General features: G+C 69.1%; 1 protein-coding gene and 1 long non-coding RNA gene across 11 annotated transcripts in view; one reads left to right on the top strand and one right to left on the bottom strand.

Moving 5' to 3' along the window:
- LOC118501421 overlaps positions 1-25,295 on the bottom strand; it is a 75,684-nt gene that overhangs the window by 24,680 nt on the left and 25,709 nt on the right. The window lies entirely within an intron of this gene.
- TNNT3 (troponin T3, fast skeletal type) lies at positions 424-16,745 on the top strand. Of its 10 annotated transcripts, none has more exons than XM_036029898.1 (17): positions 424-518; positions 3,420-3,451; positions 3,573-3,586; positions 4,090-4,107; positions 5,200-5,217; positions 5,368-5,382; positions 6,097-6,117; positions 6,341-6,355; positions 8,815-8,833; positions 11,490-11,535; positions 12,613-12,729; positions 12,843-12,920; positions 13,052-13,165; positions 13,272-13,381; positions 13,476-13,566; positions 15,080-15,120; positions 16,524-16,745. In XM_036029898.1, the coding sequence occupies exons 2-17, from the start codon at positions 3,435-3,437 to the stop codon at positions 16,576-16,578; spliced, it is 789 nt and encodes a 262-aa protein (XP_035885791.1). In that variant the 5' UTR covers positions 424-518; positions 3,420-3,434; the 3' UTR covers positions 16,579-16,745. The 10 variants fall into 10 exon arrangements, with proteins under 10 accessions (XP_035885791.1, XP_035885793.1, XP_028371252.1 ...); XM_036029897.1 differs by having other exon boundaries at positions 440-518; positions 4,087-4,107; XM_036029900.1 differs by lacking the exon at positions 5,368-5,382.

The raw sequence follows: 25,295 nt of genomic DNA, 5'->3' as shown, positions 1-25,295 counted from the left end.
GCCAGGGATAACGTGCGACTCAACCTGGCCGTGCAGCCCCCTTTCCTGGGCAGAGCACCCCCATAGCCCCTCGGATGGAGGGGCCCCTGGCGGGGGGCCTGGGACTCCAGCTCCGGGAACCCCGCCGCAGGCTGGCCCGAGGGGGTGGTGCGCTGTGTCCCTGGGCCACCCAACACCTTCCTCCATCCTCCTCAGCCACCAGGAATGCGCCCGCTGTGGGGGGGGGGGGCGGGGGGGGCGGTAAAAATAGAAGCTGACACGGGCCGGAGGGAGGCAGGTGGACGCGGCCTCCTCGGCAGACCCGTCCCCCGGCCTCAGCTCCTTGGGCCTCCTGCTCAGCTATTCCTGTACTTGGTCAGGGGCCTGCGAGGGCACGGCCCGCCAGCCCGCCCCCGGCCAGTGGGCTTCTGGGAAAGATCGGGTGTCACTATAACACGAGGGCGTGGGCCCGAGGGCGCAGTGCCTGAGCCACTCGTGTCCACAGGGAGCGCCAGCCCTTTCTCCGGACTCGGCCGCAGGTGGGTTCGGCCGCCGGCCGCCGGCCTGGGGCTGGGCGGGGCCTGCCGGACGTCGGCGTCGAAGGCCCCCTCGGGCCCCGGGGTGCTGTGGGTCCCGAGCATCTCCGTTCTAAGCATGGTGGCCGGGGGAACCCAGGGAACCCCCCCAGGGGCTGGGGGCCGGCCCCGAGGGCTGAGGGTCTCCGGACGTCCGAATGACACGGAAGAGGCATCCCAGACCAGAGTACGGGGTCAGCGGAGGCCCAAGGAGGGCGGTGGGGCCTTCGGGAAGGCCCCGGGGTGCCAGGGCCGCCCTGCGGCGGGAGCTGGGAGAGCGGGGGTCCGCTGGCCCGAGAGCCATGTACTGCTGCAGTGAGCTCGGCCCCAGGCCCCTCCCCGGGGCGGCCCGGTGGCCTCCTTCGCCACCATTCGAACAGACGACCACCAAGGCAGGGGCTCGTCCTGTTCACCCCAGGGTGGTTCCCAGGCCGGGTGGGTAGGACCCAGCGTCAACGACGGGGTGAACAGGGCCTGGGGGGCTGGGGTGGGGGACAGGGCGCAGGAAAAGGGAGCCAGACCTCTGGCCCGCTGTCCTGTCCGGGATGAGGAGTCCCACCCCCGTGGCGCCTGGAGTGGCACCGCCTGGCCCTGAGGGGCCCTGCTCACGCTCCCGCCCTTCCTAGCGCCCCATCGGGTCGGGGCCCAGCTGTCCCGCCCGCAGGCATCCCAACCAGGCGTCCTCACCACCCGCTCCCTCTTGGGTGCCCTCAGCCGTCCCGGGAGGAGATGGGCGAGGAAATCGACCAATAGGGTGGGCCCAGTGGGGGGACGTGCGCTGTCAGGGGCCCACGGCCAGGCACTGGCAGGGCCTCCCACCCTGCCCCCCCACCTGCACCCCGATGGGCCTCGTCCCCTGGGAGGGAGGACATGCGTCCCAGGGGAGGTGACCTCTCAGGCTGTGCCCCCTCCGGCCCCCCTGACGGCGGGACACTGCTCGGACAGCTGGTTCCCCTCCTGGCTGTCACAATGCCAGCCCCTGCCCCCGAGCACCCCCGACGCTCGGCCCCTTCCGGACGGACAGGAGGGGAGGGGCACAGAGCAGCCCCGGGTGGGGGTGGGGGGCGGCTGTCAGCACCTCACTGGGTGGAGGGGCGGGGGCCCGGAGGGGCTTCGGTTTCCCCACTTGGAGAGCAAGCCCTTGCCGTCTCACATGGCAGGGGCACCCGCCCCGTTGGTTTCTGGAGCCCTCCCACGCCTGCTCACAAGGACCAAGGAGGTCAGGCCGGCCTGGGAGACCTGGAGGGACAGGGAGGGGGCTGGCCTGGCCAAGACCTGAGCGGGCAGCTGCCCGGCAGCCCCCCTCCCACCATCTTGGGTTTCTGAGTGGAGGAGTCTTGGCCGATTTGGGTGCCTATTTCTGGACACCTCAGCTGCTTCTGGCTCCTTAAAATAACCCGCCCTGGGCCCTGGCCACGGCCGCCCCCTCTCAAGGAGGGCGACAGGTGCTGGGCACTGCCAGGGGGAGAGGTGGGCACAGCAGGGGGAGGCCCAGCTCTCACCAGCCCTCCGGGGAGGCGCCCCAAGGGTGGGTGCACAGCCTGGGGCCGGGAGGCCCGGGGAGCCGTGAGACCCCCGGAGCCGTGAGACCCCCGCTGCAGACGAGGCCGGAGGCTGTAACTCGGGGGGCGGTGGAGTGCAGGAAGAGACCCGGGGGCGGGAAGGGCTTGGCGCCAGGAGGGCCCCGCGGAGCCGGGCCGGTTAATGGTGCGTGGAGCCCGGGCTGCGCTGGGAAAGCCCACATTCCTGGCCCAGGCCGCGCAGGGCCGCTCCCAGCTCAGCGGTGCCGCGGGGCGCATTTTTCGGTGATGAACGCGTGTGGCTTGCGCGGGGCTCCCGGGAGGGGGCGGGGGGCGGGGGGGCTGCCACTATTGTCTCCGAGTGGGCTGCAACACGGCGTCAGGACCCCAGTCGTTCGAGACCTCCAGCCGCTCCGGGGGCTCCTGGGCCCCCGGAAAACCGCCCTCGAGCACGCTGGCCCGACGCCGGCCACACCTGGACACGTGCGGCCCCAGCCCAGAGCTTCCCAAAGACGTTGACAAATTCAAGAGCGTGCAGAGGGCCTGGGAAAGCGGGCGGGGGCGGGGGGGGCTGGCGGGATAGGGACGTGCCGCCCCGCTCTGCAGAGCACGTGCGGGGGACTCGGAGGGGAGTCAGCCCCCTCGGCCCCCACGCGCTCCGGGCCCACGCTGCTGCCTGGCAGCATCAGGGACAGGCACCGGGAGCAGCCGGTGCGCCCCACAATCCGGGCAGAGGGCGGTGGGCACACACAGGGGACCCCGGGGCTCTCGAAAGAGAACGTGAGACTTTGCAGGAACATGAGGGTCGGGGGAGGGAGCTTGGAGCTCACAACAGGAATGTGGGCTCTCGTGGGGACGGTGGGGCGGGGAGGCCGGGGGGCCCCCACCCCGGCCTCGGGGCGGAGACCACCAAGAGCAGATGGGAGGCAGCCAGAGCAGGCCTTGTGCCTGGTCCAGGGCGGCCTGGACGGCCTCGCTGGCCCGGACACGCACCGCCCTCCTCGGGGAGCACTTGGGGGAGCATGTCCGCCGTGGCGGTGGGGCGGGGGGGCGGGGGCGGCGCCGCAACCTCCCCACATCCTGTCCAGCCCTGGGATTCCGAGCGGGGAGCTGCAGCCAGGGCGGGAGGGGAGGGGGCCGCTCCGAGTGTGGGGCCCCGGGCGGAAAGCAGGGGGCCTCGCGGAGAGGCCTGCAGTGCCGGAACGGGCCCGCCCGAGGCCAGGGACGCAGCCCCCCACCCTGTCCGCAGATGTGCCCCCTCGCGCGCCCACCCCCTACCCGTCCCGACACCCCCGGACGGAGCCCACCCCTCACTCCGCTCTTGGTCCCCCCCCGCCCCCCGCAGGGAACGCCCGCCACCATGTCTGACGAGGAAGTGTGAGTAACCCTCTGTGTGGCCCCCGCCTGCCTGGGACCCCTGGGCCGTGGCTGCGTGCCTGAGAGCCCCCCAGGCTGAGCGAAGGCCCCTCCCCTCCCCTCTCTCTCTCTCGCCCCGCAGTGACCAGGCAGAGGGTAAGTGCGGAAGCCGCTCCCCCTCGCCGCGTGGCGCCCTGGGGAGGCTCTCGTCCCACCCATGACAGCATGGCCCTCCTGGGGGACCCCTCCCTGGCCGGAAGCCCCGGCTTTGCCCCGTTCAGTGGGCGCTAGTGCAACACCCCCTCTGGAAACAAGCACCGCCGCCCACCCCCCGCCTGCCTGCGGCCATGCCCGAGGCCTCCTGGTTGCGAAGGTCACCTCAGAACCCCGCCCTGCGAGTCCCCAGCCCGCACCGCGGGTTGTTGGGGTGGCCTGGCCCCAGGGGAGCTCTGGGCACCCCGAGACCACCACCGTTGGCCACCCTCCCCCATGGGACAGAGGCTTCTGGGGTCTCAGACACCCCCCGAGAGGCAACCCCCAGGGTTGGGGCCCCCTCCTCTGGCTCCCACAGGCTCCTTTGGGCCCGCTCCCTTGCAGGCCGGCCCTGGGGGGGGGGCGCCCCGCTAACACACTGCCACCCTCTCTTCTTTCCCAAGCAGAGCAGTACGAGGAGGAAGGTGAGTGCGCAGCCCCCAAGTCCCCCGCCCGGCCTCCCCCTGAACTTGACCTTTCTGGCCCGGCTCCATCCGCCCGGCCTCGGGCCCCTCGGGGCCTCCCGGAGCTCCACGATCCAGCTTCCTCACCATTAATTCCCATGTGCCGTCACGGCCAGCTTCCCACCCCCTTGACCGATGCGCGGACCCGCGCTCATTAATCATTCATGAACCCCTCATCCTCATCGAGGCCCTGCCGTGTGCACTGAGCCCGGATCTGGTCATTAACACTTTCACCCTCATTAGCATGGGGGGCCCGGTGGGGCGGGCCCCGCCTGGCTCTCTGCACCCCCCCACCCCTGTCCCCGCGCCCTGTGTCACCCTGGGCCAGCTCCGCCCTCGCACCCACCCCCGGGGTCCGTGGGAACCGCCTGGCCGTGCCCCGGCGGGCGGGCACACCTGGGAACCCTGTGGGGAGGCGGTTCTCAGGCTCGGACGGGAGGACCTCTGGGACCCCCTTCACGCGCCCGCACCCGGCGGGCTCTCCGGGAGGCCTTCTGGGCGCCGTGCTTTGGACGTGTTTTGAAAACGCTCAGCTCCCCTAACAATGTGCACGAAGCATTCCTTTCCCGCCATGAAGGGGGGGGGGGGGCTTTGGCGGGAACGTGGTCCTGGATGGGCGGCTGTGCCCGTCCCAGGGAGGGTGGGCAACACGGGCAGTGTGGCTGTGTGGCCCCGTGCCCTGCACTGGGCTCCTCCGAGACCCTCCCAGGACCACCGGCCCCTTCAGGCAGACCCGGCCGCCGCCCGGCCCTCGCCGACCCTCTCCCGGGGCCCGTGTCCTCCCACGAGACGTGGATTTGTCCCTGCCCCCGCGTCTCATGCCCTCAGGTCGCGAGTCAGCCAGACCTCGAGGCCGGCGCGGGTGGCAGGCCCCAGGGGGGGCCCAGGGAGGCGGCTCTGCAGAGGCAGGGCTGCGCCCCAGTCCCCGGGTCCCCGAGTCCGGCAGCCACGCTCCCCCCGTTCACGCCGGCCCCTTCCCCAACTTCCCCGGCTTGCCCCACTGACCACGGCCCTTGTTCCTCTCTCCCTGCCGCCCCTGCCGCCCCGGCTCAGAGGAGGCCCAGGAGGAAGGTGAGTGAGCAGGCCCAGGGGCGCAGCCCTGCCTGCCCCCAGCCCGTCTGCCCCACTGACACCCCGAGGATGTGCCGTGTGCCCCTGGCCTAACCCTCTCCTCTCTCCTCTTGGCCCCGCCCCTGGCGCCCCCCGCGCCCCTGCCTGCAGAAGTCCATGAGGAAGGTATGGACGCCCAGGACTTCTGGTCCCCATGTGGAGCCCGGGGCCTGGCTGGAGCCCACGTGGGGGCGGGGGGGGGGAGGACCTGGACTCCGTGGGGCACCAGCCGGCCAAGGGGCCCCCACATGTGGCCCCCACATAACCCACTAACCACGGCCAGAGCTTGACCAGACTGGGGGTGCCCTGAGGGCTCTGGGTGGGTCCCTGAGGGGTTGCTGAGCCAGAGGCGAGATCAGGCCTGGCCTCTGGATCCCTGAAAAGCGTCCTCTGCCCCAGGGGGGTCCCTGAGAGCGCCTGTGACCTCTGACCCCTCAGCAGGGTCAGGGTCCCGGCCCAGAACTGGGCAACCGAGGCGCGGCCCCGCAGCCTGGCCTCGGAGGGAGGGCCTGGTGCCGCCCGCAGCCGGGCCCGGGCACGGACACCCCTCGGGAGCTGCAGGACGGGCAGGACCATGGTGTCCCCAGGCCAGGGGCCCCCACGTCCCAGCGGAAGCCGGAGCCGGAGCCCCTCGCTGAGCCCTGCAGCCTCGGTCTCCCCGAGTGTGAGGAAGGGACAGCGCTGGGGGGGGCCGGCCCCCGGGGCCGACACTGACCGTGTCCTGCTCACCTCCCGCATGCTGCCCTCCCTCGTGGTGACCGGCTGTGCCCCTTAACCTCGGACCCTTCCTCCTTTGACCTCTGACCCGCGCCCTTGCCTCGCGCTGCGTGCCCTCCTTAGCCCACCCAGCTCACGAACCAGGTATGTGCCGTGACCTCCGCCCCGCGCATGTCGCGTGGGCACGCGGGACTGCGTGTGGGTGGAGCCGGAGCCCGGCCCGGAAGGAGCCGTGGCCCGTGGCCCGCGCTCGGTGCCGCCGCGCCGACCCCACCTCTGCCTGGCACGGCCCCCCCACCCCACCCGTCCTCGCCTCCTCATCACAGCTCCTTCTCCCCCTCTCTCCCCACATGTGCTGCCGCTGCAGAGGAGGTCCAAGAAGGTACGGTGCCCCATCCCACCCCCCTCCCCCCACCCCCTCTGCCTGTGTGACTCTTGCCCCCCGTCCCTGGGGCTGGGACGGAGTGGGGACAGGCTAGGCCTGGGGTGCTGACCCAGGCAGCGCTGGCTGGTGGGGCGAAAGCCCCCCTGGAGGGACGTTGGGGGTGGCCAAGCCTATGGGGGGGGCCCGAGAGGGGTGCCGGCCTCGGGCGGCTGGCGCGGGGGCCCCCCGAGGGTGCAGTGGAGAGGAGCAGAGCGGGGGCTGTGCCGGCGGCCCACGCCCTGCCCGGGAGAGCAGAGTGGAGAGGGGAAGTGGGGGGGGTGCCTGAGGGAAGCACAAAGCTGGGCTGAGGCCCAAGGGGGGGACGGCAGTTCCAGGCCGACAAGAGGCCTCGCGTGCAAACAAGCAGGCGGCCCACCCATTGCCGGGGTAGAAGCCAGGCGGGCCGGGAGTGAGGGCCGCACCCCCACTGTGTGTGAGGGGCGGTGTAGCTGCAGAGCCGGGTCCGGGCCTGCGTGGGCCTTGCTCTCAGCTCCCTGCACGCACGTGGCTCCTCGGGGGGCCTGAGCCCCACGCGGGACCCCGAGACTGTCCTCCCTCTCCTGGGCTCGGGGAGGCTGCCAGCTTCGGGACAAAGGGACGTCGGGGGGTGGCAGAGGTGTCCAGGGGACGGGCCTGTGGGAGCTGCCAGGTCACCGGGCCGCCCGACCAGCCCCGAGGCAGACAGACAGTCAGACAGACAGACAGACAGACAGACAGCTGGGGGTGCCAGGCCGCTGCTGCCCGCTGCCGGGGGGGCGCTTCGCCGCATGGCCGCGCTCCCTCCAGCTCTCGGCCCGTCCCCGCACCCACCCGGAACCTGGGGCCCCGCCAGGCACCCGCGCGGCCCGGCCCCCAGGGAGAGCCGGGCACCCCACAGCCCATCCCAGTCCGTCACGGGCCCCCTGCCGGCCCCTCGACCTGCTCCTGGGCGCCCACCGCACCCTCAGGTTCCCGCTCCCACGGGCCCGGCCCAGGGTGCCGACCGCAGGCGACGCCAGGCCCGCCCGTGCAGGCCTGTTTGCCGGGTCCCGAGCCCCCGAGTGGTCCCCAAGCTGGGAGCACACACGGGCCGGGGCAGCAAAGCTGGTCACCCCCCTACCCCACCCCCAGGGGGCCTGCTGGCCACGACCAAGGGCAGAGAAAGGAGCCCGGAGGTCAGAGGGGGTTTCTCAACGGGACACCTCTGCCCCGTCAGTGCCAGCAAAGGGCCCCCCACCCCGGGAGGGCCAGAGGGCCGCAGCCCCAATCAATCGGCAGGGAGGAGTGGGCCTGGGCCCACGGGCCCCTGGGCTGGGACCAACAGGGCTTCCGCAGGCCCTGGGCACCCACAGGCTGCCTCAGCCTGGTTGCCTGGAACCCACTGGGTTTCGACCCGGGAAACCCAGAAATCAGGCCTCCGGGGCTGCCCACCTCCAGCACCAGGGCTGCGACATTCGGGGGGGGGGTCTTGGCTCTCCAAGGTGGGCCCCACTGGCACCCCCAGGCCTCTGAGGGCCCTCCCCCATACTCGCCCCCCTCCCCGGGCCCCCCACCCCGCGTGGCCACACCCACCCCCTGCAATCCTTCCCCGGACGGCCCTCCTCTGGCCCCCAGCTGAAGGCACAGGTGAGGTCCAGGTCGCCCCGCCCAGGGGGCAGGGGGTCCGGGCGCCTGTGCCCCCGTGCGCGTCCCGCCCGCGTCCCGCTGCCGCCAACGCTGCCCGCAGCCTGTCTGGCTTCCCTCTTGCTTGTGTGCTTGTGCCCAGGAGACACCGCGGAGGAGGAGAGGGAGGACGAGGAAGGTAAGGGCCGCACCGCCCCGCGCTGGTGCCCGTGACAGGGGTGGGGGGGGCTCTGCCGCCGCCCGCTCTCTCTGTGGCCCCCCGGCCCCCCACCCCCTCCGGCCGAGGGACAGCAGGGGTTGCTTGGCATGGCCGTCGTCACAGGGTCCACGGTGGGGCTGCACAGGCGCTGCCCCCTCCGAGCTTCTGCAGGCCTAGGGGCTGGTCGTGGCGGGGTGTGGGGGGGTCTGGCAGACCCGGAGCCCGGGCAGCAGCGGGGGGCACGCACTGCCCCCTCCACTCTGCCCATCTCCTTCCTTGTCCAGCCCTCTGGGCTGCCCTGTCCCCTGCCCCGGGTCATTCTCATCTTCATGTGTCCCTCCTTCCTTCTCTTGTCCCCCCCAGCCCCCCGACCCCAGACCTGGGCTCTCCTCCTGGGACCCTGCAGGCCCGAGGGCGGGGGGCAACACCCCCTAGCCCGGGTGGGGCAGTGGGCTGGGTGGTGGGCTCCGCTGGAGAGCAGGCGGCCCTGGGGGCCGGAGCCCAGCCAGCCCGCAGCAGTGGGGCAGACCCTGGGGGCCCGCGGGCAGGAGTGGGCCCCTGTCTCATGCGGCCTCTCTCTCCTCTCTCCCCTGCCGGCCGGCGCTGTGGTGACCAGAGGAGAAACCCAGACCCAAGTGAGTGGGGGCCTGGGTGGGGTGGGGCTCCGGGCTCCAGGGGTGCCGGGGGGCCTGGTGTGGGGAGGGGCAGCGCCGAGGGTGCGGCTGGATGGGGACCAAGGCAGCCGAGGACGCCGACACCCTGCAGGGCTGGGAGCTGGGCGCCCCAGAGGGGGGCTGTGCCCCGGGGCTCCGAGGGGGAGGAGCTGGTCCCCAAAACCCGGAGGGAAGGTGGCCACCGCTCTGCTGCTTGGTGTGGAGGTCACAGCACTCGATGCCCACTGAAGGCGCTTTGTGAGAATGAGGTTGTTGGGGGCGGCCGGTGCCACCCCCCGCAGGCGAGGACCGGACCCCGCCTCGGCACTCTGTCTCCAGGGACAGACGGACGGACGGACTCCGGAGGGGTCCTGTTAGGTGTGGCAGGTCACTGCCCCAGGTCACCCAGTGCAGGCGAGGGGGACTTTCTGGAGGGGGAGGTTACAGGCCCGAGCAGGAGGGGCAGAGAGAACAAGGGAGAGAGACCCCACGGCCTCCCACATGTCCTCTTGGGACCCCCTCATGCCCACCCTGTGTTGTGGGGTCTCCCAGGGCCTGAGACGAGAAAGAAACCCAAATGTGGGGTGGCTGGCAGGACGTTCCGGCGCCCCTGAATCCCACTCCAGAGCAACAGCCAGACCAGGCCCAGGCCCTGGGGCCCCGGAGCCCCTTGGGTGGGAGCCAGCAGCCCGGGCGGGCGGGAGGGCGGACCCCCGGAGGGGAGATTTCAGGGGTGTTGTTTTGATCCGGGCGCTCTGACTCCCCCGGCGGAGACAGGCGCGGAAGCCCCCGGCTTGGGGTCGGTGCCCGGGCCCCCCGGCCCTGCATACCGGTGCCGGCATGTACTCTGCACGAGGTGGGGTTTCAGAGGCGCCCGCTCCCCCCCGGGTGGGCGGCCGGGGGGCTCCGGGGTGGGGGGCCAGCTCCTTCCCGTCCCCGCCACTTTATTTGTCAGCAGTTTCACGGAGAGCTGCAGGGTCACAAGATATTTTCTCCTTTTGAAAAAAATGTTTGTGTTTTCATTATGAAAATAAAACACCTCATTAAAGAAAATTTGGAAAATACATAAAAGTCCCCGAAGAAAAAAAAAATCATCTATGACTCCCACCCAGCCAGCCAGACTGCGGGAACGAGGGGAAAGAAATGAAAAGACTTATTTCTTCCTACCCTTCCCATGCATCGGGCTCGGAAAAAAAGATTTAAACTCGGAGCTGTTTTTCAAACCCCGGACTGTCTATACGACCTTGAATCCTGCTTTTTTTAAAAATGTAGCACCATTCATAAGTATTTTTCCATGTTTTTACATAGTCTTCTTAAATATTTTGAATGGCCACATAATATTCCATCAATTGGACAAACCATAATTTTCCTAACCGTCGCTCCGGCGCGCGGGACCCGCTGGCCTCCCCCAATATTTTACTATCATAAATAACGCCGGGTGGAAAGCATTTTCTGTCTTTCGGGTTATTTCCCTAGGCTGCCTTCCCAGAACTGGAATTAATGGGTCAAAGAGTATGAGCGCTCTTAAGGCTGCGGCGGCCCCTGCCAAACGGCTCTCTTTCTGCGCGAGGCCTGCCAGCGCGCCCCCGGCGCGGTCCTGAGCGCGGCTGCGCCCCACACCGCCGCGCCGCGCCCGGGGCGCCGCGCTGATGGATGGGGAGGGGCCTCTCGGGGCCGCATTCCTGCGACGGCTGCAACCCACCCCACCCCCCGCCCCCCGCGCCCGCCCGCCCGCCCGCCCGGCTGGCGAACCGGGCCCCCTTTCTTCTTTGAGCAGTGGCGGCTTATGGCCCCTGCCCATCGATCTCAGGCGGGCGGCCCTCTGTTTTCTTAATCATCCGCTCGCACGAGGATATAAGTCTTCTCCGTGTTTGCTGAAAACATTTTTCTGGTCCGGGTTGGGTTTCGCGCCCCCCGCCCCCGCCCCCACTCCTGCAGCCTCGGCCCGCTTCCACGTACATACGTTTCTCATTTGCATGCGCTCATCTGGCCATCACTCCCCCGGCGGGCCCTTGTGAGCTCAGAAAACCCTCTCCCCGTCCAGCAGTTTGATCGATATTCAGTTCCACTTTCTTCTACGGCTTGTTTTAAAAAATCGCTGTTGTCGTTTTAACTCTTTGCGCCATCTGGAATGCATTGGGGCGGTGGGGGGGAGGGGCGCCGCGGGCCTCGCCGCCGCCAGAGCGGGGGGCTTGCTGCTGCTTTCTTCCAGCAGACCGCTCGCCGCCCAGCCCCCTTCCTGTGGGTCCCCAGAAGGGGAGATGGAAGCGGGGGGGCCCCCCAGAAATGCCAAGGGTCAAGAGGGCCATTCTGTGGCCTCGGAGGCCCTGCCTCCTGTGTGGCGCCCACGGGGTTCTGTTTGTTTGGGGAAGACACCGAGGGTGCCCTTTCCTGGACACCCAGGGGTGCCCTGGAGGAGTCCAGAGTTTGGCAAAACAGAGGAGCACGGAGAGGTGGACCCTTCCCGAGGGGGTCAGGTCCCCCTGGGGACAGTGGGCTATGTCTCTGAGGAGAACGGAGGCCAGGCCGTGTACCCTCCGCCAGGTGCCGGGACGCGAGGCCGGAACAGCCGGCCGGGGCCAGGCCGGCTCTCCCGGGTGGAGGGGTCTCCACTCACGGGCCTCTCTCTCTCCCTCAGACTCACGGCTCCCAAGATCCCGGAAGGGGAGAAGGTAGACTTCGATGTAAGTTCATGGGGCCCGGGCCCACATGTCTCCGTTCCCGACCCCAGGTGCCCGGTCTGAGGAGGTCACGTCTCCCAGGCATCCAGAGCTGGGGCTCCCTGGCCCGGGGCCGTTCTGCTTTAACGCACTCCTGGGCCAGAGCACACTTCTCCCACACGGCCGTCTCTCCTCCCTGCTCCCCCCTCCACCCCTCTACCCCTCATCCGTCCATCACCAGATTGCCAAGCCATGCGCCCACCCACCCATCATCTACCACCCACCATCTACACCCACCCACCCACCATCTACCACCCACCCACCATCTACCACCCACCCATCCACCCATTATCCATCCATCATCCATGTATCCCTCCACCCACTCATGTACCCACCCGCCCACCATCTACCACCCACCCACCATCTACCACCCACCCATCCACCCATCATCCATCCATCATCCATGTATCCCTCCACCCACTCATGTACCCACCCGCCCACCATCTACCACCCATCCACTCACCCATCCACTTACTGACCCACCCACCCACCCACCCATCCATCCACTTACCCACCCACCATCTACCACCCACCCATCCACCCATCATCCATCCATCATCCATGTATCCCTCCACCCACTCATGCACCCACCCACTTACCCTTACACCCACCCACTCACCCATCCACTTACCCACCATCTACCACCCATCCACTCACCCACCCACCCACCATCTACCACCCACCCACCCACCATCTACCACCCACCCATCCACCCATCATCCATCCGTCATCCATGTATCCCTCCACCCACTCATGCACCCACCCACCCACCCACCCCACTCATGCACCCACCTCCTCACAGGCCGCTCCAACACATTCCCTTGCTCACCGGCTTCCTCCCTGCCCGGTGCACGCGGGACATCTCTGAGGACAATGACGGGACCTAGTGGGAGCTGGTCCAGCTCCGGGTCCCAATGACCCCCCCGCGGGGTGGGGGACACCGCTCCGACCCCGTGGCTCAGGGCGCCTGTGCCGGGGCCCAGGGGGGCCAGGCGGGGCGGAGGGCGAGGAGGGCAGGGACCCACGGCCTGCCGCCCACAGGACATCCAGAAGAAGCGCCAGAACAAGGACCTCATGGAGCTGCAGGCCCTCATCGACAGCCACTTCGAGGCGCGCAAGAAGGAGGAGGAGGAGCTGATCGCGCTGAAGGAGAGGATCGTGCGTGGGGCAGCCGGTGGGGGGGTTGGGTAGGGGGGTGCCTGCCATTTTAGGAGGGGCCGGGGCCGGCCGGCAGGACTGACCAGGGCCCCGACCCGCCGCCCCGGCCGCAGGAGAAGCGCCGCGCGGAGAGGGCGGAGCAGCAGCGGATCCGCGCGGAGAAGGAGAGGGAGCGCCAGAACCGGCTGGCGGTGAGCTGCGCCCCGCCCCCGCCCCGGACCCCCCGGACCCCCCGGGCCCTTCCTGCCCCCGAGGGGGCAGCCGCTGACCGTGCTGACCACGCTGACCGGGGCCTGCGGGGCGCGGGGTGGGGTCTCCACAGGAGGAGAAGGCCCGGAGGGAGGAGGAGGACGCCAAGAGGAGGGCGGAGGACGACCTCAAGAAGAAGAAGGCCTTGTCCTCCATGGGCGCCAACTACAGCAGCTACCTGGCCAAGGTGAGCGCGGGCATCCGCTGGGCCCGGGGCCCGGGGCGGGGCGGGGCAGCTGGCGTGCCCCGCCGTGCCCCCTCCTGAGGCAGGCCCCCGGGCGGGGTCCCCCCAGGCCGACCAGAAGAGAGGCAAGAAGCAGACGGCCCGGGAGATGAAGAAGAAGATCCTGGCGGAGCGGCGCAAGCCCCTCAACATCGACCACCTCAGCGACGACAAGCTGAGGTGAGGCGGGGTCTCCGCGAGGCCACAGGCGGGGGCGGGGGGGGGCCGGCGCTGGGGGCTGCTCCAGCTGAGTCCCACGGTCGCCCCCTCCCAGGGAGAAGGCCAAGGAGCTCTGGGAAACCCTGTACCAGCTGGAGACCGACAAGTACGAGTTTGCGGAGAAGCTGAAGCGCCAGAAATACGACGTGAGTACCGACCGGCACCGGAGCTCCGGGCCGGTCTCACTTGCCAGCCGCGGCCCGGGTCCCCACGAACCCGGCCCCCTGCGCACAGCACCCTGCCCCTTCGGGCCCTGAGCCTGCAGCCCCTGCTCCCAGGGGAGCAGCGAGCAGAGCACCCGGGCCCGGTTTCGGAGTCGCCCGGGGCTTGTGCAGAGTCCCATGGCACCAGCCCACCCCAGGGTGGCACCAGGCTCCCCGGGGTCTGGGGCGTCCTCCCCTCAGAGCCTCCTCTGCACACCCAAGTCCTGGACACACTGACCCCCCCACGACACCCGCTTCCTTGGGGCCCCTCCTCAGCCCGGAGCCGGCAGGGTGCTGTGCACCCCGCCCCGCAGCTGGGCCTGGCAGCTGGGACTGCGCCCCTGCGCCTCCTGAGTCACCGGAGAGGGGCTCACCAGTAAGAGCAGCAGCCCACCCCGGGGGGCCCCCAGTGGGGGCAGTCCGCACGGCCATCCCCGCCGCTGACAAGGGGGTGTTGGGGACCCGGAGCCGACAGCCGGGTGGGTCCTCGCTTCCTCTCGGGAGCCCTGCCCTGGGGCACGTCGCCTGTCCTTCTGTGCCTCAGTTTCCCCACCCCCTCCAAGAAGAAAGGCCTCCAGACCCCTTCCGGGCCGCCCGCAGGGCCCAGGCTTCCCCCGGGCCAGCAGGTCCGGGCACAGGGACAGTGTGGTCCCGGGTAAGGCTGGCCTGTGGGAAGGGGCTTCGTGCTCACGAAGCCAGACCAGCCCCCCGCCTCCTGACGCCCCCGGGCAGGGCCCTGGAGGGTCCTGGGCTGAACAAGAGCCATGAGGGTCCCGGCCAGGCAAGCCCAGCGCACAGCAGGGCCCAGGCTCCTGCCGCCCCCCGGCCCTGAAACCGTCTCGGTCTTTCCAGATCATGACTGCCCGGGCCAGAGTGGAGATGCTGGCCAAGTTGTGAGTAGCCGGGTCAGCCCGGACCGGGCTCCCGGTGTGTGGTGCACGGTGCGCCTCTCGCATGGCAGAGCCCTGAGTCTCGGAGGGTGCGGCGGCAGCGAGCAGGGAGGTGACGGGGCCTCGCCCCGCACCTCCGGCCCTCGCCGCCTCCCCCCTGCCTGCGGCCCGGAGGGTCCCGCCTGGGGCTCGCCTGCCTTCCTTGCTGGCAGGCGGGGAGGGCCCTTGTCCTCCCCTGGGCCCCCTCCGGGCAGTCGGCAGGAGGGAGCAGCGGGGTCAGGGGGCAGCAGGGGGGCACCGAGCTCAGCGGCCCCCAGGGTCAGAGGCTCCTTTTGGGAGCCTCCCCTCTGCCCGTGCCCTCCGCACGCATCCTCACCTGGAAGGTAAGTGGCCAGCTCGGGAGCTGCTGTGCGGCACGGCCCAGGCCTCCGTGCCCCCGACAGTAAGTCCGAGGGACGGCCCGAGGGCCGAGGGCCGGGGCCCTCCAGCCGGAGGAGTGAGGACGCGGTCAGGGAGCGCGCGGCCCGGCCGGGGCGCGCCAGGTGAGTCCTCCGTGTCGTCCGCAGATCACCAACCTCCGGAGCCGCATCGACCAGGCCCAGAAGCAGTGAGTAGCCCGCCCGCCCGCCCCCGCTCTGCGCCCGGCGGGCGGCCCCTGCCCCACCGGGGGCTCGGCCGTCTCAGTCCGTCCCAGCGGCGGCGGCGGCCGGCCCCCGGCAGAGCGATAACAGGACTAACTGGCCAGCCACTAGACCCCCCCGCCCCTCTCCACGCCGCCCCGGAGCCCGGAGGACAGCACGTGGTAGGGGGGAGGGGGCGCAGCAGGAGGCCTGGGGGCTGAGGCGTGAGTCCCTGGGGCAGGGAGGGAGGGGGCTTGGGCCTTGTCGGCCGCCAGCCCCTCTGGGAGCCTGGTTCCTCGGGACGGTGATTTTCCGTCTGTGGGATCAGCCCCCGGGGATGCCAGTGCCCACCCCGGGACCCCTGCCACCTCTCCGGGGCTTTGTCCCCAAGCCCGGTCCCTGTGTGGTCCCCTCCAGGGTGCGCAGTGGCCCCAGGACGGCTTGGAGTCTTGAAGTTTAAGACTTTTCTCTGCCTCCTGGCTGCTCCCCGGGATGGGCCCTCCTCCCGGGCTCCGCTGCCTGGGGCAGGGGCAGGGTGTGCGTGTGCATGCGAGCATGTGCACGTGTGTGTGCACGGGTGGACGAGTGTGAGAGCCCTCGGGCTGGCTCCCGCAGGACACAGGACGGGGTGCGGCCGGCAGTGCCGGGTCTCCTCCTGAAGCCGAGGGCACCACACGGTCTTCCCCAGCCGGTGGTCCCCAACGGCGGCCTCTGGGGTCACACGCCCCAGGCCTCATGCCCACCTCCCCGGCCCAGCGCCCAGCTCGCTGGCAGGCAGTGGGCCTCGGACAGAAGGGGCCGGTCCTGAGGACCGCCACCCCTGGGCGGGTGACCGCCTGACCTCAGGTCCAGCTGTAACTGTGGCCAAGTGGCCAAAGCTCCGGACAGAGGCAGAGGCAGAGGCCTCACGGGCCCGAGTCCCAGGGACTGGGGCCGCTGACCAGAAGGAAGCATCTGCAGCCCACCCCACTGGGAGCCTGTGACCCAGGGGCCCGTCGGTCCCCGAGCAAAGTCGCCGGGACCCAGGCGGGCTTGGGGTCGGCCCTAGGTGGGGCCCCCTGAGCAGGAGGGGGGGAGGGTGTGCCCTGCGCGCCGTGCCAGCTGCTCTCCTAACCACACTAACCGCCTCAGCACACGGCCGCCCAGGCCCGGCCGGGCCAGGTACAGGTGAGTCGCTGCCGCTCGGACGGAGCCAGGAATGTGTGCCTGGGGTTGGGGGGTGGGCAGGGGGGCTGGGGGCCCAGGCGGGGCCCCTCGCCCTGAGAACAGCCTGGGCTGGCAGAGCCACTCGGGCCGGGGGTCCGCCGGGGGCCTGCGGGGGGCAGGGAGGGGGTTCCACCAGGGTCCCGGACACCCTGACGCTCAAGACCGACTTGCTTCCCATTTGCAGCAGCAAGAAGGCCGGGGCCACGGCCAAGGGCAAGGTCGGCGGGCGCTGGAAGTAGAGCGGCCAGTGGGGACCCCGAGGCAGAGACCGGCGCGGGGGCCGCCCCCACGCTGGGCCCCGGCCCCCAGGTCTGGGGGTGGGGGGCCCGCTCCCGAGAACCCCCCTGTCTCTGTCCTTACCGCCCCACCCCGGGGTCTGTGAATAAAGCCGTCAGACCCCCCTCCACCAGGCGTGTGCTGGCTCAAGGGGGAGGGGTGCTGGGGGGTGGTGAGGGGGGCACAAGCGCTGAGGGTCCTGGGGACATGGAGGTTCTCTTCGGGGTTCAGCCCAGGAGGCTGCTGGGCCGCGGCCCCGCTCTGCTGCGGGCACCGGGCCGAGGGTGCCCAGCTGGCTCTGTCGGGGGCGTCCACCCTGAGGACCCCCTCAGCCCCTGCTGGCGTGCCCTCGAACCCTCAGCCGGGCTCCCTGGTCCCTGCGGGAAGCCCCCGGGCCCCGGGGTCAGCTGGGAGGCTGGTGTGGGGGTGAAGGGCTCTGCCACTGAGGGGGTTCGGGAAGGGGGGCCCGGCACATGGCGGGAGACTGCACAAACGCCCCCCAGAAACGGGGGGGGCAGAGGGAGCCAGCAGCCGGAGGGGGGCCGCACCCTGCGGAGGGAAGCGGCGGAAAGCACGTTGCGCAGCGAGCGCCGGGCAGACAGACCGCTCTTTCTGCGTTCTGAGAGAGCACAGTGCACACACTGTGCCGGGGGTTTGAAAACCCTGACCCAGCGGAGTTATGGAAAATATAAATCAGAAAAACTGGATCAAGACGCAGGGCCGTGCGCAGCCAGGTACTCACAGAGGAAGTGCCCCGCGTCCGGAGCGGCCCCCCAGGAAGGCCGGGCCGAGGGGGGCGTGGGGAGCGGGGCAGCGGGCCCCGGAGAGCCCCCAGCACACACGAGCGCCCGCCCCAGCACACGCACGCGGCCCCTGCAGACCCCGCGCCCTGCGGGTGGACCCCCGACACTCACAGCCCCCACGCACACGCGCCCTCCCCCGCACACCGGGCTGCAGCTGTGGGTGCAGGCACACGCAGTGACTGGCACGCTCGGCCTCGGGGACACAGACACGCGCCGTGCCGGAGGGAATGGCCGCACCACCACCCTGTGTCACCGTCGGCCCGTGGGCGCCCGAGCAGCACAGCTGGGGGGGGCCAGAGGCAAAAGCTGCCCTGTGGACCAGTCAGCACCCACGGGCACGAGAGGCCGCTCACCACATGGGGGGCAGCAGGGAGCAGGGGGCTGTGTAGGACCAGAAGGATGAGAGTTCAATGGCGAACAGCAGAACCACAGGGAGGAGGCCCAGGACTGGGGGCCTTCACAGCCACCTGGCAGTCACTGCGCGGTCAGGAGGGTCACGCGCAGCGAGGACGGTGACAGAGCCTCAGTGTGGTGTGGGGGGTGACAGGCAGGCGGGGGCTGGGCAGCTCTCACGGGAAGGCCCCGGCGGCGGTCACCCCTCTGCGGCCACGGCAGGGACCACAGGAAGCTCGCTGATTAGCAGGCATTCAGAAATGCAGGCACACGGGCTCACGGTCCCTGGGTCAGAGACGGACCCGGGGCGGAAATTGGGGAGGATCATTAACAGGAGGTCACCGCACAGAGCTCGCCGCGCCGGGGGGACCTGAGGCCTGGGCTCCCGGGAGCACTGGGGCGGGGGGGACCAGGGGTGGGGGGAGCCCCAGATTTCAGTAAGTTCAGCACCTGAGGCCAGAAACGGGCAAACGAACCCACAGTGTCCCGTAAAGAGAAAGGACAGGGTGCAAATCACAATGAAAAGGTGGTAAAACTTAGCAAGACAGCAAAGTGAACGGACAAGATGAGGTTAAAAACGGGCTCTGCAGAGGAGCAGAGCCGGGGCCACGGGCGAGGAGGAAGAGGGGTCGTGTGTGTGCGGACGCCGGGGGTCTGCAGGGGGTCTGCAGGGGCAGGACCGCCGGTCAGCGGCGCCACGTGAGGACCAGGCGCGGTGGCCGGCGTCCAGGGCGGCCGGGAGGGACTGCCGCGCCCTGGAGTCAGGCGGCGGGCGGGAGCGGGAGCGGGCTGATCTCATTCGAAAGATGCTGAACCAGCAGTTACCCGTCTCCCGCCGAAAAGCTCCAACGGCTGTTTTTGAATCCCGCCCCAGCGAGGGGCGCCTCTCGCACGCGGGGGACGGCTCTTTGTTAGCAAACGGGTCCAGGTGACATTCCATCCGAGAGTCAGCTCAAGGGCGGGGGGGGGGGGGGGCCGGGGGGCGCTGGGGGAGAAAGAGCACAGCAAGTAGGATTCCCAGCCAACGTCTCCAGCCTCAGGCAGGCACCTCCCCAACCCTGCTGCACACGTCAGGGATGTGGGGAAGCGTCCCTTCCAAGTCGAGAGTAAGACAAGGGCGTCGGCTCCCGGCCCCCACCTCACGGCCTCTGCCAGGGAGGAGAAACAGCCCTCCGGCCGCCCAGGTTCCCCGACGGCTCTGACCGGGGCACCCCCGTGAGACCAGTGCACAGCGGAGACGGGAGTGGACATGTGCCCACTGGGCACCTCCCGTGCCTGCAGGGTGGACAGCCCACGTGGCAGAGGCCGACCCCTCCGCCGCCGCCCCCTGCAGCTAGCTGCAGACAACAGAGGGTGAGGGGGTGGGCAGGCAGTTCTGGGGCGAGCAGGAAACGGGGGTGCAGGGCCGTGTGTCTGTGACTTCCCCTGACGACAGCTGCTGTGGGAGACCGAGGCCCCCGGCCCCCGGCCCAGGCAGACCCCTCCCGGGGGTGAAGGCGGGCTCCCGAGGGGCGCCCTGGGCTCGTGCTGAGGGTCTCCCACCACCACCACCACCACGGCTACGTCTCCGCACCACCCAGCCCGTTAAAGCCGTCACTGACTCCACGGGGGCTCCTCTCCGGGAGGCAGACTCTGCCCCCTGCCACCCAGGTGTCCCAGCCAGAGCTGCAGGACAGCGCGGCTCCGAGGAAGGGCCAGGCCCCGGGGCCGGCGGACGGCGGCCCGAGAGCCAGCAAGCCCAGCGGCTCTCAGGGGGCCGTCAGGTGTGAACAGCGAGAGATGGCAGGTCGCTCGAAACTCAGGTGTCGGGGGGAGGAAAGGGACTTGGGTCCCGGGAGCACGCCCGCTGAGAGGTGCGGGTGCAGACGGGACGCACGGCGTCACTGGCGGGGCGGCCAGGGCAGAGCTGCTTCTACTCAGACAGATGGACAGATGGACGGACGGAGATTCCGGCTCAGGCTCCGGCTCACACCTGGAAGAGCACTTAGGAAGCAGTGTGGGGGGGCGGGACCCATCCTGGCGTCACAACAGTGACACAAGCAGCCACACGCAGGAGCCATGTCACCCGAGCTACACTCTGGCCACCTCTGTCCAACCAGGGAGGACCGGCCGGGCTCGCCCCAGTGGCCAAGAGTCCGCTTTGGGATTGCCAGGGACCTAAAAGCCACACACACACACACACACACACACACACACACACACGGGGGTGGGTGGTTCCATGTGGACCGAGACCAGCAGGACACGAGGGTTCGAGGGCCCTGCCCACGCACCACCCACACGGGAGCCTGCAGGCCGGTTCTCAGACCCCGAGTCAATGCCACGATCACAGAAACCCGGCCTGGAGGGGGAGACCCGCGGTCCCTGGTGGGCTCCCTGGGCTGGGTGGCGGCGGGTGGCGGTGACGGCGGCGGCATGCATGGGGGCCACTGACCCTGAGAGGGGCGGGCGCCCAAGCCGGGCACTCCCACGTCCCCCGCCAGGCACTGTGACCCCAAAGTCCACCACGTCCCTGCACGGGCCCACACGGTCAAAACTGGGGACCGACAGCTGCCCGCGGCCGCCGGCAAAATGTGGACGGCGTGGCTCTGCTGTGGTGTGTGGGCAGCAGAGGAGAACAGAGAGCACGAGGTTTACTGCCACGCGCTGTTTGAACGAGACCGTGGACGGCACGGGCCTGGGTGTGAGGAGCTCGCTCTGCAGATGGACGGGCTCCTCCGGCAGGGCTGGGGCAGGGTGGGGGGCGCTCGGAGCAGAACGGGGCTCCCCGAGTCTTGTTTCTCAGGCCAAGGGGTGCAGGGCTGGGTGCGGGGGGGAGTGGGTAAAGAGCGGGGGCCCTTTCCTATCTTCATCCCCGAGTAGCTGTCTGGAAGGGCCCTCCACAGTGAGCCCCCGGGGAAGGGCGCCGGCGGGGAGTGAACCCCGACTCCTGAGAACCAAAGCAAACAAACCCCCCAGGAGCGACAGCGCAGGGTAAACAGGCGCTTCCTCCGGGGGGGGGGGGGGGGCGGCTGGTGCGGTGGGCCCCGCCGCATTCCAGGCCAGCACAGGAACCCGGCACGGATGCCTGCTTTTGCCATTAGGGCTCCGCGGGCCCCTGGAAACCCCACACAATGCGGAGACGTGGGGCGGAAATCGCAGGACGGGCGGGGGGTGGGGGGGGAGGGGGGCCCCAGAGGGGCGGCGGAAGCGCCTTCAGAATGATGAGAGGCCTCAGGAAAGCCGCCAGACGCCAAGCACATATTTCACCTCGGTATCGCTCACGGCTCTGCGGCCCGGGCCCGCGAGGAGATAAAGGGGCATGAGCCGCATCTCGTCCCCAAACAACAGGACGCCCGCTCGGCGGCGACCCCCTCCAGAACCACGCGGGGTCTGTAGGAAGAGCATGACAAACTTTAATGAGGGATATATAAACAACGTCGAGGGGGGAAAGAGTGAGAAGGAAAAAATGCGTCCTGTTCTGGGCAGGAAGTTTATAAGAACCAGCTCTTCCCACATTAACGTATAGAGTTGCCAGATTTCCAGGCGAAACCCTGATGGGATTTATCTGGGGCTCGGGCGGGGGGGGGGGGTGCTGCCACGGGGGAGGGGGTGACAAGATGCACGTTGGGTTCGGGCGGCAGGGAGAGCGGGCAGGGGCCGCCAAGGGGCTTTTGGAAGTCAGGAGCCGGCTTCGCACGGGAAGGCGGCACGTGTGCGGGCGCTGGGGGGCCGGGCAGTGTGGTCAGCGCTTCACCCACAGTGGGGAGTGCCCCCCCACTGGCTGCCTTTTCCAGGGGAGCAACCGGAGCTCAGAGTGGGTCACGCAGAGACCCGAGGTTGCACAGCCGCGGGCTCTCCCGGTGCTCCGGGGTCGTCAGCGCAGTGACAGCACAGGCACCGGAGGCTGGCGGAGTGGGGGCAGGCGGGAGGCAGGCTGGAGGGGAGGCCGGGGCACCGGGGTCTGCTGCTCTCCGAGCTCACGCGTGTGGCAGAAGTACCCGGGGAGGAAGGGACAAGCCTGGTGACTTCTGTGGCTCAGAAAGACCGCTGAGTTTCTGCACACCAAAAAGGGTGTCCACCACGTCCAGCTAGGGGCCACAGTCCTCCTCCTGCCTGGAACAACAGGGAAAACAGATACAAGATACAGAAAAAACATCAGGCGGCGGACCACAAGGCCCCCGGGAGGCGGGAAAGGCTCAGGGCGAGCCCCACAGCTGCTGGGCCCCCGTCCTTGAGAGAGTGTTCGGTGTTCGGGCCTCGGTGCGGGCAGGAGGCGCGGAGCGGGGCCCTGGGCTGGTGAGAGAAGGCCGGGGAGGGTCTGGGGAGACCCCGGCAGAGAGGAGTCACAGCACCGAGGAGCAGAGAGGGACCCGCAGGGGGGCCTCCAGGACGGCAGGGCCCAGTCAGCACGTGCCCGGGGCCGGGGGGTGGGTTGGGGGACCGGGCCAGAGCTGCAAAGGGGGCCTCAGGGCTGGCCTGGGGGCACCAGTGTCGCTGCTCACACGGTGCTGGGCAGGGGTCTCCCTGCCGCCCGGGGGGACACGTGTGCATCTTGAGACACAGGCACCGCAGGCTGAGGGTGGACACAGATCTTCAAAATGGAAGTCAGCCCTGCAGGGGCGGCCCTGGAAGGAGCAGCCGACCAGACCACAGTTGGGGGGGCAGCGGCCAGTACCCCCTCTCCACGGGTACCCGGCCGCGCGGGCGGGCGCCCAGCGGGGGTGGGGGAGACGGGCGGCGCGGCGGCTGGCGTGTGTGGAACACGCCGCCCGGGGCCCACATTCCTTCGCGGGGCGCACGGAACACTCCCCAGTATCGACCGCGCTCTGGGCCATAAAACAAGACTTAATAAGTTGAGAAGGGTTCAAGTCACACAGATTATGTTCTTGGACCGTAAGGAATTAAATTATAAATCAATAACAGAAAGATCCTTGGAAAACGCTCAAGTATTTGGAATCGAAATAACACACTTCTAAATGATCCATGAGTTGACGGAGAGCCAGGAGGGGGCCTAGGAAGTATTCTGGGCGGAATGATCCGGGAGGCCGGGGCCGGGGGCCGCGCTGGGGGGACGGGGAGGGGGGCTGGGGCGCCCGGAGGGCCTGCGGTGCGGGGGAGTGAGAAAGTAACCTCGGTCCGCGGCCCCCTCCCGCCCTCGGGGTTACAGAAAAACATGCAGATTGAATCCCCAGAAAGCGCAAGGCAGGAAATCGTGCAGATGGAGTGGAAGTCGACAAAATGGAGAACGTGAAAAGGGAAACATCAGGAAAAAAAGCAGACAAAGCCCACACGTGCTGCTTTGAAAACAGCAACCCAAGCTGATAAAGCTCTAGTCGCCCCCCCACCCTGATCAGGAGACCAGAGGGACACCCACAAACTGCCCCTTCGGCACCACCGGCAGCACGGGGTCCCCGGGGAACCCCAGGGACAGCCGCTTGCAAACGGGGGTGGGTGGGGGGGTGGGAAAGGGGGACAGGCCCGGGGCAACGACCCCACTGCCTGAAAAAAAACACAGCCGCCGGTCAGAAAGCTCCCTCGGAAAGGAAAGGGCGTCGTTAAAAACTTCCCCCTGAAAAGCAAAACAAAAAAATACCTTCCCCACAAAGAGAACTCCAGGCCCGCACGGCTTCCCGGCGGACCCCGCCCAGCATTTCCCGGGGAAATGGTGGCGCTCACATGCAGACCCTGCAGCGAGGGGCGACGGACCCCTTCCCGGTGGCTGCACCTCCCACCCGCCCGATCACCGGCCCCGGTGACGGCGGAGGGACACAGAGCTGCGGGTGGCCGGTGCCCTCCACCCCCCGGGCGCAGACGCCCCAAACGCGACTTCGGCGGAGGGAGCCCAGGAAACGGGTGTGCGGGTCACGCCCCGAAGGCGGGGTCGGGACCCCCGCGCGCACAGACGCGACAAGGGAAGAAACCCAAAGCCGGGGTCAGCGCCGTCGGGGCCCACAATGCAGCGCCCGCGCTCCGTGTTAAAAGAGCGAGGACATAAAGGTCTCGGCACACACGGGCCGGGGTGGGGGGGCTTCCTCCTCGCAGGGCCCCTCGCCTCGTGGGGAGAGACAGGGGATCCACCCTGGGCGACCGCGCAGCCCCCGGGCCCTGCGTGGGAGGGGCTGCCGGTGCGCAGGTGGAGGGGGGGACACTCTCAGGGGTTGGAGGCGAAGCCCCTTTCGCCGCAGACAACCCAGCCCAGTCGGCTCGCCCCACGGGGCCTCCGGGGAAAGCCAGAGGGGCTCTCGGGCGAGCTGGGCGAGGCTTCGGGACACAAGGCCGACACTCCAGGTCCCTCAGATTTCTGGAAAACAGCCATGAACACTCAGATGGTGATCTTTAAAAAAAAAAAAAAAAAAAGGTGCCACTTCCAAATAGTATACAAAACCAGGAATAAAACTGAGAAAGGGGGTGAAAGACCTACACCGGGAAAGATTTGGAACATCAGTGGGAGAAGCAGAGGAGGGACCCGTGATGGTTGCTGGCGGGGAGACCCCGTCAGCCCTGTGGGGAAGGCAGGTCCCCCTCCGACCTGCCGACAGAGGCCAATCAATCGCAAACCCCCAGGAGGCCCCCCTCCCGAGAGGAGGCCCTGTGGGTCCCTGTGGAAATGCAGGGGACCCAGAGGCGCCCACAGGACCCTGGCCGAGGGGAAGAGTCACGCTGACCCTCTCCGAGTCAGTCCGAGATTAGAGTCACGAACACAGACCGGTCTCGGTGTAAAGACACTCAAACAGGTCAAGAGTTTGGTGGAACTCGGGGCCCAGGAGTCACCCCCACATCCTGTGGACGTGGCTGCTGGTCCCGTGAGCTGGGCCGGGCCGTCGGGGGGGGGGGGGGAGCCACGTGCAGCACAGGCAGGAACAGTAACTTGGAATCGCCCCTCGCGCTGCAGCGGCCAAAACCCAACCCAACACGGAGCGGAGGCCTGCGGATGGGAGGAGGCCTGCCCCCGGGAGAGACCCTCGGAGAGCGTGGGCCGGGCCGAGCGCCCGGACACGGCCCCCCCGAGCACGGCCCCCCGGGAGAGCGCACCGGGGCCCTGGAAGGCATCAAGGAGGTTTACGACCTGCTCCGTAAAAGACCCTGTCAAGGCAAGGCAAGGGGAAGGCAGGGGCCGGAGGAAAGCGTCTGCCCGGCGACTCTCCCATGCAGACGTGACCCAGAAGACATAAAGAATGCTCAGAAAAGGGAAAATGAACAATAAACGTGCCTCCCCCCACCGCCCGCAAGGAAAAAAAAGTGCAGACACTTAATAATAAGAAAACAAACCACCCGCTTTTAAAAAATGGGCAACAGATTAGAAGTGACACCTCATTAACAAGACGAATGGGCGGCCGGGGCGCCGAGAACTCGAGGACCCCTCGGTCACCGGGGGAGCGCGCACCGGGGGAGCGCGCACGGCCGCCGCAGGACCCCGGCCCAGGAGAGCGGCCGCGCGCGCGCGTGCGTGCGTGCGCAGGATGGCGGGGAGGGCGGGCGGGAACGCGAGGTGACCCCTTCGGCAG

This window comes from Phyllostomus discolor, chromosome 6 (genome assembly GCF_004126475.2).
Source record: "Phyllostomus discolor isolate MPI-MPIP mPhyDis1 chromosome 6, mPhyDis1.pri.v3, whole genome shotgun sequence".
In the NCBI taxonomy this organism is placed as follows: Eukaryota; Metazoa; Chordata; class Mammalia; order Chiroptera; family Phyllostomidae; genus Phyllostomus; species Phyllostomus discolor.
Note: the sequence above shows the minus strand (reverse complement) of the source record. Positions and strands in the feature narration are given on the sequence as shown.

What these genes read in the sequence shown, in the direction of transcription:
- TNNT3 (XM_036029897.1), top strand. An exon ending in GGGAGAAGGTAGACTTCGAT is followed by an intron (nt 11,536 to 12,612) that starts GTAAGTTCATGG and finishes TGCCGCCCACAG; the next exon opens with GACATCCAGAAGAAGCGCCA. An exon ending in ACAGCAGCTACCTGGCCAAG is followed by an intron (nt 13,166 to 13,271) that starts GTGAGCGCGGGC and finishes GGGTCCCCCCAG; the next exon opens with GCCGACCAGAAGAGAGGCAA.